The following is an 18,530-nucleotide window of genomic DNA, read 5'->3' as shown; positions in this document are numbered from 1 at the left end:
GATATTTTTTTTAGTCAACGAGAATTATTGGGAAATAATCTAGATTGCACGATAATGATTTTGTATAGTATCACTTTTCAATGATTAACATTTGCTGTCATATTAGCTTTTTTGCGATTAATTGCTACGTCATAGGCGTGCAGTGCCAATTTGCAGAATTTTGGTGACTTTTGAATCTTTCTCAGACTATTGAAGACAAAAAGTGCGCGCGCTGTCGAGTTATTCTAGGGCTTTAGCCCAACACAGGCATATTTTGGGTAGAAAGGTGAGGCGAGAGAAACAATATAAGGAAATGCTCGATAAAACCCGTTAAAAACGTAAATAAATCAGTCAGATTTTTTGATAATCATCTTATTCCAGGTCTTGACTAAGACTTAGATAGAACAAGTTTCTAAAAAATCCTGCTTTGTACTATAAAAAAATGATTATAAAATTATTGATTTTCCGTACGTTCAAGACGAACCCGTTTGGGCAAGAGGAACACTGCCGTTCTACGCATAATTGTCCCATGTTCAAAAAAGTGCAACTGAGAAAAACGCGATTGAAATTTTTCGATCGATTTCTGTGCTGCTACGCATAATTGTCCCGTGGGTTCCTATTCGCCCTATGTGTCCCTAATCGCCCCAATTAGCAGTTTATCACCCTTATTTGTGATCCTCTTGCTATACAACAGGTAAACAAGGCATAATGCTTAGTAAAACTAATGATTCCGTGTAAGAAAATACTTGGTGGGACAATTATGCGTAGAAGTTCAACGATGGGACAAACAGACTTGGTGTTGTTTTTGATGAGTTTCCGAACAAAGTACCAGATTTTATTTGTTTTTCTTAAAGTACACATCAGACTAAACTTAAAAATGGAATAAAGTCAAAATCGTCAAAAACTGACATGGGACAATTATGCGTAGAACGGCAGAACAATGCATGAAACAAAATGTCAATTTGCTAACAATTGAACTGTTATCACTTAGACACATCAGATTAGAATGTATTTAAACCGTTTCTTTAATTGTTAGATAAAAGAATAATATTTTACTTATTTTTTTATCGTATTTACAAAAAAATTACTTAGATGATAATAATAATGTCTTTATTTATAAAATAAGAAAAAAAAACGGAATCGACGTAACACCTTGTAATGTGGCCGTCTCAAACCTTGCGGTTTCGTCAACGGGTGTATCGTTCTTTTTGCAACAAGACTCCGCCTCCCGGGTCTCCTAAGTGTGAAGGTATGGCACGGGGAGAGGGCACCGAATATATATTAACACTTAGATTTTTTTGCGTCCGCTTCGGGATTCGAACCGGCGAAATATGATGTTGCAGCAATTTGTATTTTTTCCATACTCAAAATCCATATGGAACACTTGCCCTGAACTGAACTGAACAAGATTTTTTTAAAGATCTTAACAAAAATAACCAAATGATAAAACATGCTTTATAACAGATGCAAGTCATTGGTAGGGACACTACTGATCTAGGAAAAATGCCTTTTTGATGAAATGAACTTAAAACGAACTCTAAGTCATATTTTGGGCTCTCCAAATGTTATAAGAAAACAAAGGATTAAAAAAAACACCATTCATTCTTGTGTCCCGTGGCGTTTACGTCGTTTACGCTGTTAAGTAGTAGTAGAATTAACTAATTGCATTGCTCGTAACAATTCCTCATTGTGGAAATTGTAAGAATAACGATCGTACGAGCAATTGTTCCTCTTGCCCTATAGAGTTATCTAAGCTTGAGCTCACGCACACTAGCACCCCATTTGTTTTGCTGGCGGGTACAAAATTTAACCTCAATCTTTTTCGTGTACGTACACGCAATACCTGCGCGCGTAGATAACTCTATATGGTCGTCTTTGGTGGGTCTATGTCAATTATATAAACATATCTTAGTTAAGTAGAGTACTTCTAAAGTTATGCTAAAAACGAATTTGACTAATGTCTGGAAGATTGTAAAAAGTGTGGTTTCGTAAGAAAACCCGTCTTGTTATATGTACGGGGCAAAAGTGCGCACGGAGCAAAGGTGCGTACCAGCCTTTTCAATACTTTGTTTCAACCTAAAAAGCTCATCTTTGGGGTTTCGACTTGTCAATTTTATGTATTTACAGAAATAAAGGGAAAAAAATAAGTTTATGGAAGTAATTGGGAAAAGTCACTTTTGGGCCATTTTGATCTAATATTTGAAGTTTACAAAATAAGGTTTACAAAACTTCAGGTTCACGAAATCTTTGAAACCATTTAACTAGTGTTTAGCCTAGCCAATTACCTTGCTAACCCTTAAAGAATTTTTGAAATTCCTCTTCTTCTTATTTTTTACCATCATTTTTCCTAAAAATAAATTTGCGGGCAGAGGTGCGCACTAAAATTTCCATACATTTTTGAATGAAAAAAAATTCAAGGGCATTGGATAACTTTTATTTCTAATAGTATTGATTCAAAATCACTAAAAAATAGTATTTCTGCCGAAATAGGACCAAAAAATATAGCTTATGCGAAAATAGGAAGGGTTTTAACCATAAAAATGAAGCTTTAGTTATATAAGTACTACTTAGTTTAAATAAGTAACTATACCATAAAATAGTCTTTTACTACGTTTTGAAGGCCATGGACAAAGGAACCATTTGGGTATATACAACGAATCAAAAATATTGTATAGTTACCGGCGACAGAACGATTGCCATTAGGTGCGCACCTTTGCCCCACACTACTCTATGTTTGAAAAAGTATGACGATGAGCCCAGAAGGTTGAAGATCCGATAATCCTATCCAAAGTTATGAGCACTTAAGCGATATTGCAGAACTTTTCAGAAGCCGGATCTCAAAAATTTTGATAGTTATTCGGATCTTTCATGCGATCATCCTTGGATGCGTAGTCAAAAGTCCTTTCAAATGAAAATTTTGACACTTAGCTTAAACCCACGTGGACACTTTTTTTTTGAAATCTTAAGACCCCTCAAGACCCCTATGATGCCATGTCTCCAATGTTTAATTGAAGTGGGAAAACCGATTCCCTATTTGGTATGGAATTGCTCGCGGATGATTTAGGTTACAAAACATAGCATATATGCTATAGCATTAGCCTTAGCCCGTAGTTGCTACACGGAGAAAAAACCGTTCCGAAATTCGTGAACAATGCACCACGAGATCGGGAACAGTGTGATTCTCCACGGTGCGAAAAATTACCATGAACACTTTCCATGAACTAATTGCAAATCGTGAACGTTTGTTCTAAGCTTTATTCTAAGCTTTCCAACTACTCTTGTGGCAAAAAAAATGAACTAATGTTTTGTTTTATCGATGACCTTTGAGCTTTTAAGCATTATACCATGGTTACAGCGCCGTCTGAAGGTCGTTTGAACATAAAATTGAAAGATTTTGCCCTGACACCTGGTGGCCGGTGATGAAACGAAAAAGAAGTAGTGTATACTCCGTTATTGACCAGGAACTCCAAAAAATGCTCCATGGACCACAGATGAAAAGTAGGAACCCATCATCACCACTTCGCAACTCTCAAAGGCATGAATCAACGACCAGTGGTAAGATCACGGGGAAGTGGATGGGAATGTTCGATACCTGTGTGGTAGAAACCGCTAAATCGGCTGCGGCCTTGGCAAAGTCGACGCCAACATTTCAAAAAGCATCATGTACACACCATCCTTTTTGAGAAAAACGCATTTAAATGTTGAGCATCCATTTTCAATTCCCATTTTAATATAAAAGCAAAATAAGATGTCCTAATGATAACAAACGATGAAAAACGTTGCTTTCATTGATACTTGATCATCCAAATTCAATAAAACATTATTTCCGTAATTTTATTTGAGAAAAACAAACATAACTTCTTTTGAAATCACCAACGTCTATATCACCCTGCTGTCATTAAGGGGGGCGCTTTGTTATGATTCGTTTTTCTTCGCCGAATGTACATGGCGCTTTTTTCATGTTGCTTTTTTTCGTCACGAGGTTCATGTAGTCTTTTATTTGACAGGTTGACAGGGCTATATAAACAAGAACTGCAGATGGCAGAGATTTTGTTTATGTTACTTTATTTGAAATCATGATTAAACAGACTTTACTGAAGTGACTTTTGCCCTTTTTTGTGGAGAGGTAGCTTATTAGGAGTACTTTCAGAATATGCAATAACCCAGAAAGTGTCAAAATGTACATGATGCTTTTTGAAATGTTACCGTCGAAGTATCACGTGAGTTTTGAGGGGTTAGTAAGATGGGCATGAGGTCAGGATTCACCATGGTAAGTGATGCGACCATGAGCCATGTTATCGGTTGAAATTTGAAAAATCTTTGGCAGCGGGTTGCGGAAAGCTACAAAGTTATTTATTTAGAAAGTTTTTTTTAAGGAACTCGTGCCAACCGAGCAGTAGTGCTATGGTAAGAACTTTTCTGTATGTTTGTACAACAGATAATCAATTTTTGGTAACGCGTGCTTATTTAAAAATACTATATACACTAAAACGGATAGCTTGATTAAATACCAAACTAGAATAAAATATTGAGTTCTGTGAATTTGGAAATATTAAAAATAAAACAAGGAACATGTGACGACGCTATGTGACGTATGTAATTAAATAATATCTTATTTTGGAATACAATTACTTCGACAAACTCAACCGGCGGCGTGCCTTCCGATCAACGACGATATAGGAAGGACTGATATTATCATTGCTAGCGAGAAAAAAGGACACCTAAAGCACTAACGACGCTGCGAAGCAACCGCGTTGCCCCGTCGCGAGTGATTGACTCTGTTATGAAATTTCAAGTTTACAAATCGACGAAAACCTGAGGATATTTGGAGGATATCTACTCATTCGTAAATACTTAATATGCAAAGTTGCTTAAAATAAAAATACAAATTCACGATAATCTAGAGAACTGTTCATCATTGAACATCCCAAAATGTTTAGAACGAAAACGGCGTTCTTTCACGTGTGGAAAAAAACTACCAAAATTAGAGGGCTTCAAAGTTCAATATTTGAACAGGTACTTCTAAATCAATAATGCTCTCATCGAAAAATAGATACGATGCATATGTTGTTTGAAACGATAAGGCAGATATCAAATATGTACCTCAATCTGGATCCCAAACTAGTTTGGGCAATATGCGTTTGATTTCTTATCTAATCCCAGTGTAAATATCGTCGAACTTGACCTGGTCATAAATACCGGCTGGAATGCTTCAAGTTGCATTTTAGATTTGGTTTAATTTCATGTAAGATCAACGACTTTTTTTTAGGTAGAAATGTAATTTAGGATGGCATTTACTGACTTTAACTAAAATTTCCCATTATGAATAATATGCCACGTCAATCATTGTGCTGTCCGATTCGTGTTGACTTTCCCCATTTACATTACATGTGTTTCCCGTAGGCATGCATTCGATGCGTGATCAGCGATCATAGGGGCAGGGGGGGCAGAATGGGCCAGGGGGGGCAGAATGGACCAGGGGGGCAGAATGGGCCACCCTTGGTTTTGGGCTTTAGAATGGATTTAGACCAATTGTAAGGCAAGGGTCTTATAAAGGACGTCAAATAACTTCACCATACCGAAAACGACGTTTGAAGTCATTGTATTTTTCAAATTATGAGCAAAAATGTAAATTTATTAGAAAAACCACGCAAATGTTGTTTATTTCGAGGTTTTTAAATAAGCTTTCTGAAAAGTTGGATTGTTTGAAAAAGTTTGCTCAATGCTTATAACGATACTAGATGTTACTACCAAGGTATACAAACAACAACGGAACCTTGAAATCATTTAGAGGCTTGGTGGTGGAAGTGTTAAATTAAAATCCACTAGGGGGCAGAATGGACCACCCTTATCCTGCCTTATAAAAACAATCAAAAGTTATGAAATTTAGATTAAATGGATTATTTCACTCCTGGTAGGTTCACAAATAACGTTTAATGCAACATTAGTTGATTTTTTAGTTGTTTTGATGCTTATTTGTGAAAATAGTGACTTATTTCAACATATTTAAACTATTTCCAAAAATGTTTGTTTTGGTAAGTGACTATTTTTATTAAAGTTGTCTAACTTCATGGAAACTATGTTAGAAAGGTACCTTAAGTCATTCTTATCTCCCTTCAACGTTGTATTAGACGAAATGGGTTGTTTTTTAAGGTGGCCCATTCTGCCCCGCAGGGTGGCCCATTCTGCCCCGCACCCTGGAAAAGTAGTCGAAAAAACTTTTTTTTTAAATTGGCTCAAAAATAGTTTTAAGCTAAAAAATTTCATAAACCAAGTATACAACATTGAAGGGAACATTCCAAAGCATAAGCCTACTACACTGATTTCATAAGTTTTCATGTTTTTCCATGGTTTTTGACGCATTTTACTTAGGGGGCCATTCTGCCCCCCCTGCCCCTACATTATTTTATATAGGTGAACTGGATAAAATTTAGCCGCTTCTTGAGTCCTGGGCATCTTTTTTTGCCAACATTGCAATCAAATTCTTTGTTATATTGAATTAACAAATATATATATTCATGAAACAGTTTTGGGAATGACTCAGGAAATTTGTGATGCCGGTCGAGTGTTGTATACAGATGAACTCCTATCGCGCGGTCTTGATAATGAAATTATAATCAACGATGATAATGATGTTCAATAAACCGGTCTGATGATTTTGTGATTCGTCACGATCTAGATAAAAAAAGCTATAGGGTGACCACTGACCAGTTTATGAAAAAAAGTTTTTCTTTATATAATTTTAAGAAGTCAATTATCAAATGTTGCATTTTTCAGAACATGGTTACAAGTTTTTATATATACTTGGAGACAATTTTCAATTATTCTTGTTTAAAAATAATATGTTGATTGTTTCCAGAAATAGGTAACTGAATCTACAACATAATTCTAGTTGGTAGATGTAATGTGATGTGATATCGCCTTATCGTTTTTATTGCAGCGTGTTATAGAAACTCCAGGACATCCTGGAAATCTCTATTTAAACACATGTGGTGACTATAAATATAAATATAGTGTCAAGATTTTTTCTCTTCTCTCTGGATATCGAGGTGAGCCCAAGTAAAGGAAGAGAGCACATAACGTTCTACCGACCTGCGAGTCGAAAACTTAGCTTAGCATTCCAGTGCCAGGTTAGTTTCATCCCAACTCGTGTAGCGACCGGTAGCATCCGTTCCATGCAGAGGAAAAGCAGATCCACTTAGCCTAACTACCTGGCCCAAGCCCGTGAGGATATTCATCAGGTGTCACCGTCTCGAATCAATCTCGAACAGCTTCAAAGCTTCGGAAAATGGCTTCTTCCCTAAACGTTGAGTCGCCCAATGTGCACTACAGTGATAAACATATCGAAGTGGACTACCAGTACCAGACCACGTCGGTTCTCGCGGAAGGCCCTGCAGGATACACGGTAAGTAAACCGCACTCACAGTTATTTTCCATGGTCAAGGCCGCTCCCGGCTTCCCTGGGAGCAGCAGGCACTATGAATGGAGTGAAAAAATCGATAATAATTTGCGTGGGTGAATATTTCACCATTCTCCAGGCGAATGTTCATTGGTTTTTTTTTTGTCAGGTGACTAAAAATAGCTTCTCTATTGATTTTTGTGTGTTACTTCATAGTTCTCCTTACTGGACAGAAGAGAATAAGCATGAGTATTATTTTGCTATCATTGCAGAAATATGAACCTTTTTGGTGTTGAATAATACTACAGACTGTACGAAGAAGGAAGGAGGTGTGAAGGATAAGGAGAGTTTTCTTATTAGAGTGTCTTTTATTTGAACACTGCTTAAATTTGGTGTGAAGTGAGCTAACGAAATATTTTACGTTGCAATTTTTAATTAGGCAAAATTTATTTTGTGCAAATTATACAATTTATTCTACACTCTTTTTTATTGAAAGCTCTTCTTTAAACAAATATTAACTAATCTTATTTGATAAGTCCCCTCTTAACTCTTCTCAAAAATAGATCAAACAAACGCAGCTATTAAAACATATTGTGAAATTCTTTCCAAACAAAAAAAAAAATAAATAAACGTACCTCTTACAAAATCTTCCGATAAAGACAAACTCGTGCAAATCACACCACACCCGCTTGGCAGATGTCTTGGGCGAATTTGAATTTTGAGACACGTTTCTCCCATGATGGGTTTTAAGCTTGGATACCGACTAATGTCTCAACTGCTATTTTATGTAAATTTTTGAATTTGCCGCTAACTGGTTTTGCAAGATTCCGGTTTTCGGCTAATTATGTTTGACAGTGGTCGATCGTTGACTTTAGAAGATGGGACAAGTTTGGAAGAGGTGTGTCCGTCTAGACTACCTGTAAGGCATGATTGTCATACGCTAAAAAAACGCTAATTTTTACCTTTTGGTTGAAAAATGTTGATGCGTTTGATTGTAATTTTTGAACAATATATCTGACAATGATTCGTTTTGAGTACAAATTTGCACATTTACTTTAAAAATAACAGTACAAGTTTTTTTTTTGTTGTGGAAATTTTCTATTGCTAAGCAATCGTTTTTTTATTATTCCCTGCCATTTTGGGAAAATTTTGAAGAGTTAGTTGGGTGTCAAAAACATCAAATAAAATTTGCATTGGTATAGTTGAAAAATGGGCTGGTTTGTCGTCTACTTTTGAAAAAAAAAGTTAGTAAATTAATTTGTGCTGATGTAATGTTTCCATGCTAGATTGAGCTAAAAGCCCCTTACCATTTAGTATTTGAAAAACATGACTTTTTAATGATTTTCTGTAAAACCTTCTGTTATTGTTTCTTAACTTTTTAAAAGTCTTTTGTAAATTCTTATCACATTAGATGTCTTGAGAATTTTCTGATACGAAAAGTTAACAATACTTGAAAAAGCAAATGTATTTTTTTTTTCATAAAATTATTTTTATTAGGTCCTTTTTGGTGCTGGGACCTGGTTAGGACCGAGTCGGCTTTTGTAATTACATTTTACTTAAAGCTAAGAGTAATTACAGAGGATCTTGTGTGTAAATGTTAGTGGGAGGGGAGCCGATTACCCGCGGCCTACTCGGGGTTAGTAGGGAGGGGATTGATGTTAAAAGACAAGGCGTGGGAAGGGAAGGGGAAAGCAAATGTATTATAAATATAAATAACGAAACACCAAATTTGACCCGCAGGGTTTAAATCATTATCCAGATTTTTAATGATGGCGAACATTACGAACGGTAACGACGTTAGGACCGTCTGGAAAATCAAATTCGGGTAGAGATAGCAACGTTAGAAAAAAGTGTGGCATGTAAATAGCAGCCTACATTTACGCAATTTAGGCTATTCTAACGCCGTTACCACCCGTTACTATTTGAAACGTCCTCCATAAAAAAATGGATAATGTTTTATATTTTTATTACAATTGGCAAACAATTAAACAAATTTTAAAATGTTATACAGTAGTTGTTCGGTAACTGGGCTGAGAACGTAGCCCAGTCATCGAATGCTGTTCGCTAACTGGGCTAAACGAAAAATAACGAGGGGACTACCGATGCATAATATTTATTTGATGAAATATAAAAATAAAAGTTACTCAAATTTGTTAACAATGATTACTTTTCATATTTCTCTAATTGTGACTTGAATTTACATAAAAGTTTGAAAAAAGTTTTTTTGATTTGTTGACCATGATTTTTGCATCCATTAACCCCTCGGTGATTTCGGTTTGTTTTGGGTTTTTGACGTTTGTCTGCTTTTTAACTGGGCTACGGCCCAGTTATCGAGCGCCCAGTTAAAAAGCAGCCCAGTTAAACAACGCCCAGTTACCGAACAACTACTGTACTAATGAATGCATAAAGTAGAATAAATATCTACACCCAAACTTGGGCGGCCAAATCTTCTGAATAAAATTGTAAGAGGCTCTACCATTGGATGTAGGAAGACGAAGTTCTCACATTTAACCCTCAACAACTACAGATTGTCTAGGGCAGGGGTGACCAAAGTATGGCCCGCGGGCCAAACGTGGCCCGCGAGATGATTTTTTGTGGCCCGTGGGCCCATTTTGAATGATCATGTAAAATGGCCCTTTGATCACTTGTTAAGTGATTTTATACTTTTTCAAAATTATTGTTTATTTTAAACTTTTTTAAGCTAATCTTTTTTATTTTTTGTTGATAAAAAACTTATCAATTTTTTGATCCCCATTTTAGAACACAATTTCACTACAGATTGTCAAGGGAAACAGATTGGTCGATGCAAAATAAATCGGCACTGGCATTTTTCTGGGAGTAAAGGGCGGTTGGTGTCCAGCGCGTTTAGATCTGTCAAACATTGGCCAATCTGTATCAACAACCCAATCCCGCCTCTAGGCGGGCTTCGATCTAAAAATTCGCTAAAAATCAATTTTTCAACCAATATTTGATCATAAAAAAGCCTTGGAATGAAGAACTCATGATTTTTTTTTGGGTTTGATGTTTTTTTTGGTTGCAACTTTGCCAATGTTTTTGAAAATATAATTATTTCGGTCAAACTTTGGCTAAGTTTTTCTCTAAAATTTCCTATATTTTTTGTGAAAATTAGAATGCAGTAATTTTTGGAATGTTCCACACTATGCCTCATTTTACTAATTTTTACGCATACAATACCTCATATGCATTTTTTTTAATTTAATTTATGGTATAATTCAATAGTAGAAATTGTGAAAACCAACCAAAAAATTGAAAAAGTGACTTAAAAACATGACAAAACTGAAAAGACAAAAACTAAATATAGGAGGTGATAAAATGAGCCAAATACTAAATATCAGAAACAAATTAAACATATTTAATAAATTCAAATAATACTAAAAATGGAACAAAAAAAAACATAAAACAAGAGAAGTTAAGTTTTTCGAAAGTTGCTCAAAATGACATTAAAAACATGGCAAAAATAAAAAATTCTAAAAAATTGAGGATTAGAGGGTTAATTTGACCTTGGTCCAACCAAATTTGAAGTAATGTTCTTTTTATGGCTTAGAATACCAGGACCTACATTATCCAAAAAATTTCACATATGATGAAATGTATCCTAACTAGCAATTAATACTTGATAATTCTTTCCGTAAATATTTACTTTATTGACAAGCAGCTTTACTGATTAGCAATATTTTCTCAAAATCACGTAACTCGGCACAAAAAACCAGGCGACAGTATGTCCCGAGGGTAGGAGCAGGAGCACATGTTCCCCTCATATATTAACAGGCGCGCTCTAATCGATCACGCGGCAATTTGCAGTCTCCTGGACGTTACTCAGAGCACTCCCGCGGGGCGAGTCGGCTTAATTTTAAATTTAAATTAGCACGACACAATGATGCGCGAAATGCTAATAACTTTTTTTCAGCGCTTTGAGAGGTGCTCAATTGATAGCCGAACGATTCTATCGGTACAAAATGTGATGTGTACAAATGGGCTTATAACAGGGTTCGACAGAATAATATCGATGATATGTGACTTGAATTTTTATGGCTTATTTAAACTGAATATTTTGAATGGTTTTAACCAATTTTAGCATGATTTAAAACTAAAGTAAGTAAAAAAAGTAAATCTTTCCCAGTTCCTGAGGGGAACACCCTTGAAGAGTATCGGGGCCGGCATTTACAAAGCGGATTCAGTGGCAGTTTTTATTCTCAACTTAATGTTAACATATTAAGGTTAATGTTAACATTCCATAGGTCGCCTCCCTAAGGTGTCGTGATAAGGTCCAGTTTGTGACGATACACTACCTTCCCTTTACTAAGCAATCGATTCCAGAAGGGAAAAGATCACCAGTTGTGTTGGTCCGAGCTGGGATTTGAACCCCGATCTACCGATTACGAGGCGGAAGCGTTACCACTGGGCTACGTGGCTCGGTCTAAACTAAAGTTTTTTTTAATTTGAGTAGGCGCTGCAATTATTTTTAGAAAACTTGTCTTATATTTAAATGACAATCTATTAGAGGTGGGCAAACCCGCTCCTTTTTAGGAGCCGCTCATTTTCGCTCGGTCAATAAATTTAGCGGCTCTTTCGCTCTTTTTCAAAATTTTAATATGTTTTAAATTATCTTTAAAAAAAATACTTAAAATGAGAACATTCGCTTGCAAACCACAGTTCTAATACTTGGATGGGAAGAACATTCATTAATAATTCTTGGATTTTGAAGAAAGTTGCTGTTATTTCAGCGAATTTGGCGAAATTGTCCAAACTTAGCTTTTTGCAGAGCTGAAATCTGTATTCGAGTAATACTTCAATATAATTTTGCTTAGAAAATCATAATTTCAATAATACGACGGTAACATTTCAAAAGGCATCATGTACATTTTGACACTTTCTGAGTTAATGCATATTCTGAAAGTACTCCTAATAAGCCACCTCTCCACTAAAAATGAGCAAAAGTTACTTCAGTAAAGTCTGTTTAATAATGATTTTAAATAAAGTAACATAAACAAAATCTCTGCCATCAGCAGTGCCTGTTTATATAGCTCTGTCAACCTGTCAAATAAAAGACTATATGAACCTCGTGACGAAAAAAAAGCATCATGAAAAAAGCGCCATGTACATTCGGCAAAGAAAAACGAATCATAACACAGCGCCCCCCTCAATGACAGCAGGGTGATATAGACGTTGGTGATTTCAAAAGTCGTTATGTTTGTTTTTCTCAAATATAATGACGGAAATAATGTTTTATTGAATATGGATGATCAAGTATCAATAAAAGCAACGTTTTTCATCGTTTGTTATCATTAGAACATCTTCTTTTGCTTTTATATTAAAATGGGAATTGAAAAATGATGCCTAACATTCAAATGCGTTTTTCTCAAAAAGGATGGTTTGTACATGATGCTTTTTGAAATGTTGGCATCGAATAGGGTTATTTATTTTCAAGTCACAACCCTTCGTTATTATTCTGCGCTCCCGTGTTAAATCCAGCAGAAATAACGACGCCGGCCGGCCGGTTTGTCCGCGTTTAGTCTACTTGCGTCGTCTTTGGCGTCACATATCATCAGCCCGCACATCGTACGATGCAAGAGGTGGCTTAAGAATTCAGCTGTCGTCGTTATCGAAATTGATATGATCTTTAAATAAAAATAAAATTACCCTTTAGAGGCGTCTGGTTGAGAACGTGGTAACAAGGAAGTTGATAACTTTTTTTTTGGGTTGAATGAAATTAGTGAAAACTTATCTTAGATAAGGAAATCCACGTTTTATCGAGCTTTTGTGTGTTTGGTTTTCGTATCTAATGAAATTTCTTACGCAACTCGTGTAACGTTATCACTAGGGAATGGTCACTCACCTTGACAATCAACATTTCATTTTTTTTAATAATAATGTCTTGTTTTTCTAAACGAAAATTTCTTCAAATATTAAAAATTATCATCACAGAAATTTTCCGAGTCGTCGTTCGCCACTAACGGCGCCCGCCATGTCAGTTTGTAGATCTCGGGGTGAAGGGACAGGAATGTTAGTCAGCACAAGTTGCTTTAAATTTAAGAAATATGTAACTAAAAAATACGAAGAGCTGAAAAAAATTACATTCATGAACAACTTTTTGAAACTCTACCAAATTTCCAGGTGCGCCCCGAAACTACCGAGTTGAGCATCCGCACGGAACGCCATGTGCCCAAGCTAGGTCTGATGCTCGCTGGATGGGGTGGAAACAACGGTTCCACGTTGACGGCCGCTCTGGAAGCAAACAAACGTGGTCTGGAGTGGAGAACCCGCACCGGCATGCAAAAGGCCAACTGGTTCGGTTCGATTACGCAGGCATCGACCGTCCTGCTGGGAACCGACGCCAACGGGCACGACGTTCACATTCCGATGAACAAGCTGGTCCCGATGGTCAACCCGGACGACATCGTGGTCGATGGATGGGACATCAGCTCGATGAACATTGGCGACGCCATGGTGCGTGCCAAGGTGCTGGAAGTGCCCCTGCAGGACCAGGTGTACAAGAAGCTGTCCCAGCTGAAGCCCCGCCCGTCGATCTACGATCCGGACTTTATCGCGGCGAACCAGGCCGACCGTGCGGACAACACCATCCCCGGAACTCGCTACCAGCAGTACCAGCAGATCGTGAAGGACATCCAGGACTTTAAAAAGTCCTCAGGCGTGGAGAAGGTGGTCGTTTTGTGGACCGCCAACACCGAGCGGTTCTCCGAGGTTCAGAAGGGATTGAACACCACCATGGCCGAACTGGAGAAATCTCTCAAGGAGAACAAGTCGGAAATCTCACCGTCGACCATCTTCGCGATGGCAGCTATTGCCGAGGGGGTAAGTTTGGCGTGCTTCTGTTTTGGTCTGTTGAAGAAATGGTTCAAACAAACAATTCTCTTAGTGCATCTACATCAACGGATCGCCGCAAAACACCTTCGTACCTGGAGTCATTGAGCTGGCTGAACATCACGGAGCTTTCATCGCTGGCGATGATTTCAAGTCGGGACAAACTAAGCTCAAGTCGGTGCTGGTGGACTTTTTGGTTTCGGCCGGTATCAAGCCGGTCTCGATCGTGAGCTACAACCATTTGGGTAACAATGACGGACGCAACCTGTCCGCGCCGCAGCAGTTCCGCTCGAAGGAGGTGAGTACAGCTTGAGGTTGTTTGGAAAGATTGGGTCTGGGAATGATTCGCTATTGTTTTTCTTTTAGATTTCAAAGAGCAATGTCGTTGACGATATGGTCGCCTCGAACAACATCTTGTACAAACCGGAAGAGCATCCCGATCATTGTGTGGTTATTAAATACGTTCCGTATGTTGGTGAGTAGTGACAAGCCCCAGATTTGCCAACCTGTGATCCTCACGTATCCTTCCAATCCACAGGTGACAGCAAACGCGCCATGGACGAGTACACGAGCCAGATCATGCTCGGCGGTCACAACACGCTCGTGATCCACAATACCTGCGAAGATTCGCTGCTTGCGTCGCCACTGATTCTGGATCTGGCCATTTTGGGTGAATTTTGCTCTCGTGTCCAGATCAAGAAGAAGAGCGACACCGAATACTTGCCGTTCCGATCGGTTCTCTCGATTCTGAGCTATCTCTGTAAGGCGCCGCTGGTACCGCAGGGTACGCCCGTGGTCAACTCTCTGTTCCGGCAGCGAACCGCCATCGAGAACATTATGCGAGCCTGTGTTGGTCTCCCGCCGCTCAGCCACATGTCTCTGGAGCACAGGGTAAGAACTTGAAGAAGGCTACCTGTCTAAGGTTGTAATTATTTACAATTACATTTTCTCTCCCCCTTTTACACATCAGTTCAACCTGAACGTCTCCTCGGTGGAGCAGCCCCCGGCGAAGAAGAGCAAGGTCGCCAATGGCTCCGTGACGAACGGAACTCACCATTCCAACGGTACCTACACCAACGGAAACGGCGTCCACGTTGATTGTTAAAGTGGGCACAAAAAAAAGCAGTGCAAAAATATCGAGTTTTCAAAATTCCCGTAGATATTAAGCCAAGTAAAGAGAGAAAACAAAAATCAATACAGTACAGGAAACACATGCGAAGGCGTTACGCTCCCAGCTGCAATCCATTTCCGGTTTTCGGATCTCGAAAGAGCACACAATTCGCATGTATCTCGAAGTCTCGAATGAGAGGTGGTGATTTTCGCTTGTGTCGTTGGTAAAGTGTTTCGATATTAGTTTCAACTGATGTTGAGAGCACTTTGGTAACGACATTGGTAACATTTTTGTAAAATGGAAAAAAATGATTATGTTTAAGAAAATTTCCAGTATCAACAATCATGGCCTAGACGTAAAGGTGGTGTTGTTCGTATAGAAAAAAATGGTGCAAATATCATTCATACGTTGAGAAAATTCCATTTCGTAAAAACTATTAAAAACTGTATCAACTGAACTGAACGTTACAAGAAACTGTGTGGGTAGCGTGGAAAATGCTGTAGAAGTATTTGAGAAGGTATAAAAAATCATAAACTGACTTCATTGTAACTTTGTGCTTAATCAGGTGCCAAAAGATTTTGTAAATTAAGAAAAGTATAATAGTGCATCACTGCACACTGATAAGGCCGTTGCCAATATTTTTTGAAGTTTATGTCCCTCGGCTCTGACCAAAGTCGAGGGGGGGGGGAGGGGCAAAAAAATAAAAAAATATAAAAATTGAAATTACAAGCCTAGGTTTCAACATTTGTATGAAAAAAGTGTTTTAAAATGCATTTTACAGGCGTACAGTTGCTTTCCAATCATTAGTTTTAAAAATATCGAGGTATTGACGGATTTTTTTTTTCGCAGAAATTTTTTTTTTCGTGGGACTGTACATTGGTATTTCATGAACATTTAAAATGTTTTTAAAGGAGTTCAAACATGCTGAATATGATTATAAACGCGGGAAAATGCATTTTAACTGGTTTTCAGTCGATTGAACTTTAATTTTCATTAAAATTTTGAAGTTTTTCGAAAAAATATTTTTTTTGCCCCCTGATTATTCAGGCCAATTTTGAAAGGAGGGGGGGGGGGGGGGGCGACATAAACTTTGAAAAATATTTGCAACGGCCTAACATGTAACTCCTAAACAATTGTCCCCCCGTATCAGTAGTAATTACAGTACATATACCCTGAAATCCAAGCCACAACATTTGTCAGTAAGCTCCCATGCTCATACAAGCTCAAGAAGCTTGGATTTGGAGTGTTGATTGATGTACTTCTACAAGACAACTTATATGTAACCAACTCTTTGAAAATATATAAACCAATCCGAATAAAAAAATAACTTTTTAGCAATTGCTCACAAAACTTTGATTTTTTTAAATAAACATTATCTATGTGATTTGTCAAAAGTACAGCCCCCTCTAATAGTGGATTAGTGATAATTGTGTTGCCTGCCTCAGTCGAATTTTGATGGTGGGACAGCGAGCTTGCCTTGTAGGATTATTATTTTATTGTGCTTTAATTAAGATAGGATTTTTTTGTGATTTTAAAAGCCCTTCCTATATCATCGTTTATCACAAGGCACGGCTTCGGGTAAATTGTCCATAAATTTTTCGAATAATGTGTAAAATTTCTACGGTGAAGAACTCGTTTATCGAAAGACACACTGACATTTTGGATCATCGAGTTAACCCTCTACTGCCCAAATTTTTTTTCGAAAATATTTATTTTCCCGTGTTCAGGAGGTCATTTTGAGCAACTTTTGTTCTACGAAAAACTTTACTTCTCTTGTTTTATGTTTTTCTTGTTTCATTTTTAGTATTTTAATTTGCATTTATCTTGTTTAGTTTATGTTTGTTTTTGGTAGTATTTGGCCTATTCTACCACCTAATATAATTACATTTTGCCTATCTAATTTTTTCACGTTTTTGCAGTCACTTTTTGAATTTTTTGCATGTTTTTCACATTTTTTGCTATAGAATGGCACCATCATCATTTAAATTGCAAAAAAATGCGTAGAGGTATAGTCTGGGACACTACAAAAATTACTGCATACTTCTTTTTACTGAAAATATAGAAAATGTTACTAAAAAACACAGCCAAAGTTGACCCCTAAAAAAATTACATTTTTTTAAACATTGGCAAAATCACATAAAACAAGTTAAACTTCCAACCCTAAATTTTTCTAAAATTTTAAGAGTTCTTCTTTCCAATGCTTTTTAAAGATCAAAAATCGGTTGGAAAATTGATTTTTGGCGATTTTTTAGAGCGAGGCCCGTCTAACGGCGGGGTTAGGTTGTAGAGGGTTAAACAGTGAACAGTGGTCGGCTCCCACTGATCATTTTTGATTTATTGTTTAACTTCTGTCAATAACGGAGTAGCAGCTCATTGGCAGACAACCAGGCTCATGCTCTTACTCATGCTCAAAAGTACAGCCCTCTCTAATAGTACTGCTGCTCGGATGGCACGTAGGCGAGTAATTACATGACTTTATTTTGGAGCCACATTCAGTTTAAGACAGGCTTGCCCAACCCACGGCCCGCGAAGCCATTTTATCGGGTCCGCGACAGCTATTGAACATTGTTTGATGACTGGCCCTTATTGTTGTTCATTAAATATTGAAAAAAAATGAGAAAAATCTCTAAACTCCAAAAAAAAAAAGTGTGGAATTGAGTTATCACATTAAAAAAAACTGATTACAAACATTTCTTATGATTTCATGTCTTAGCAATCAATTGTTGTTAATTTCAATACTAATATTTTTCGAAATCAACTATTTGAATGATTTACATCAAAATCAAAATTGTTGTACAAGTCATATATTTACATTTCTATAAAATGGAAACATTTTGTACAAATGTAAATATATGACTTGTACAACAATGTACAAAAGAATACTGAATTTAAATTTGCAAATGCTTGTAGTGCGTTTACTTCACTTAAAAGTAAATTAGATGTTTTTAAAAAGACAGGAAGCAAGGTTGCTAAAAATATTTTTTTGTTTTTTTTTAGAATTAACTGTTTTCAATTTTATGAGTTAAAACTTTGCTGAAAAAAAAAGTAACAGAAAATATGTCATATTTTCCTAAAATGTTCAATTTTTTCATGGATTTGAAATCAATTTAATTTTTTTTTTCAAAACATTGAAATTAAGATGCACAGCACCACAAAAAATGTTTTTTCGTCAAAGAATGTTCATAATCCAAACTAAGT

General features: G+C 36.9%; 1 protein-coding gene across 1 annotated transcript; it reads left to right on the top strand.

Annotated features, from left to right (window-relative positions):
* The first annotated feature begins 7,132 nt into the window (after positions 1-7,132).
* Positions 7,133-16,682, top strand: LOC128092954 (inositol-3-phosphate synthase-like). Its single transcript, XM_052708178.1, has 6 exons — positions 7,133-7,384; positions 13,514-14,212; positions 14,277-14,519; positions 14,588-14,696; positions 14,760-15,112; positions 15,192-16,682. The coding sequence occupies exons 1-6, from the start codon at positions 7,268-7,270 to the stop codon at positions 15,324-15,326; spliced, it is 1,656 nt and encodes a 551-aa protein (XP_052564138.1). The 5' UTR covers positions 7,133-7,267; the 3' UTR covers positions 15,327-16,682.
* Positions 16,683-18,530: the final 1,848 nt, after the last annotated feature.

The sequence above is a fragment of the Culex pipiens genome, chromosome 2, assembly GCF_016801865.2.
Source record: "Culex pipiens pallens isolate TS chromosome 2, TS_CPP_V2, whole genome shotgun sequence".
NCBI lineage: Eukaryota > Metazoa > Arthropoda > Insecta > Diptera > Culicidae > Culex > Culex pipiens.
The sequence above is the reverse complement of the archived record's forward strand: the minus strand, read 5'-3'. Positions and strand labels throughout refer to the sequence as shown.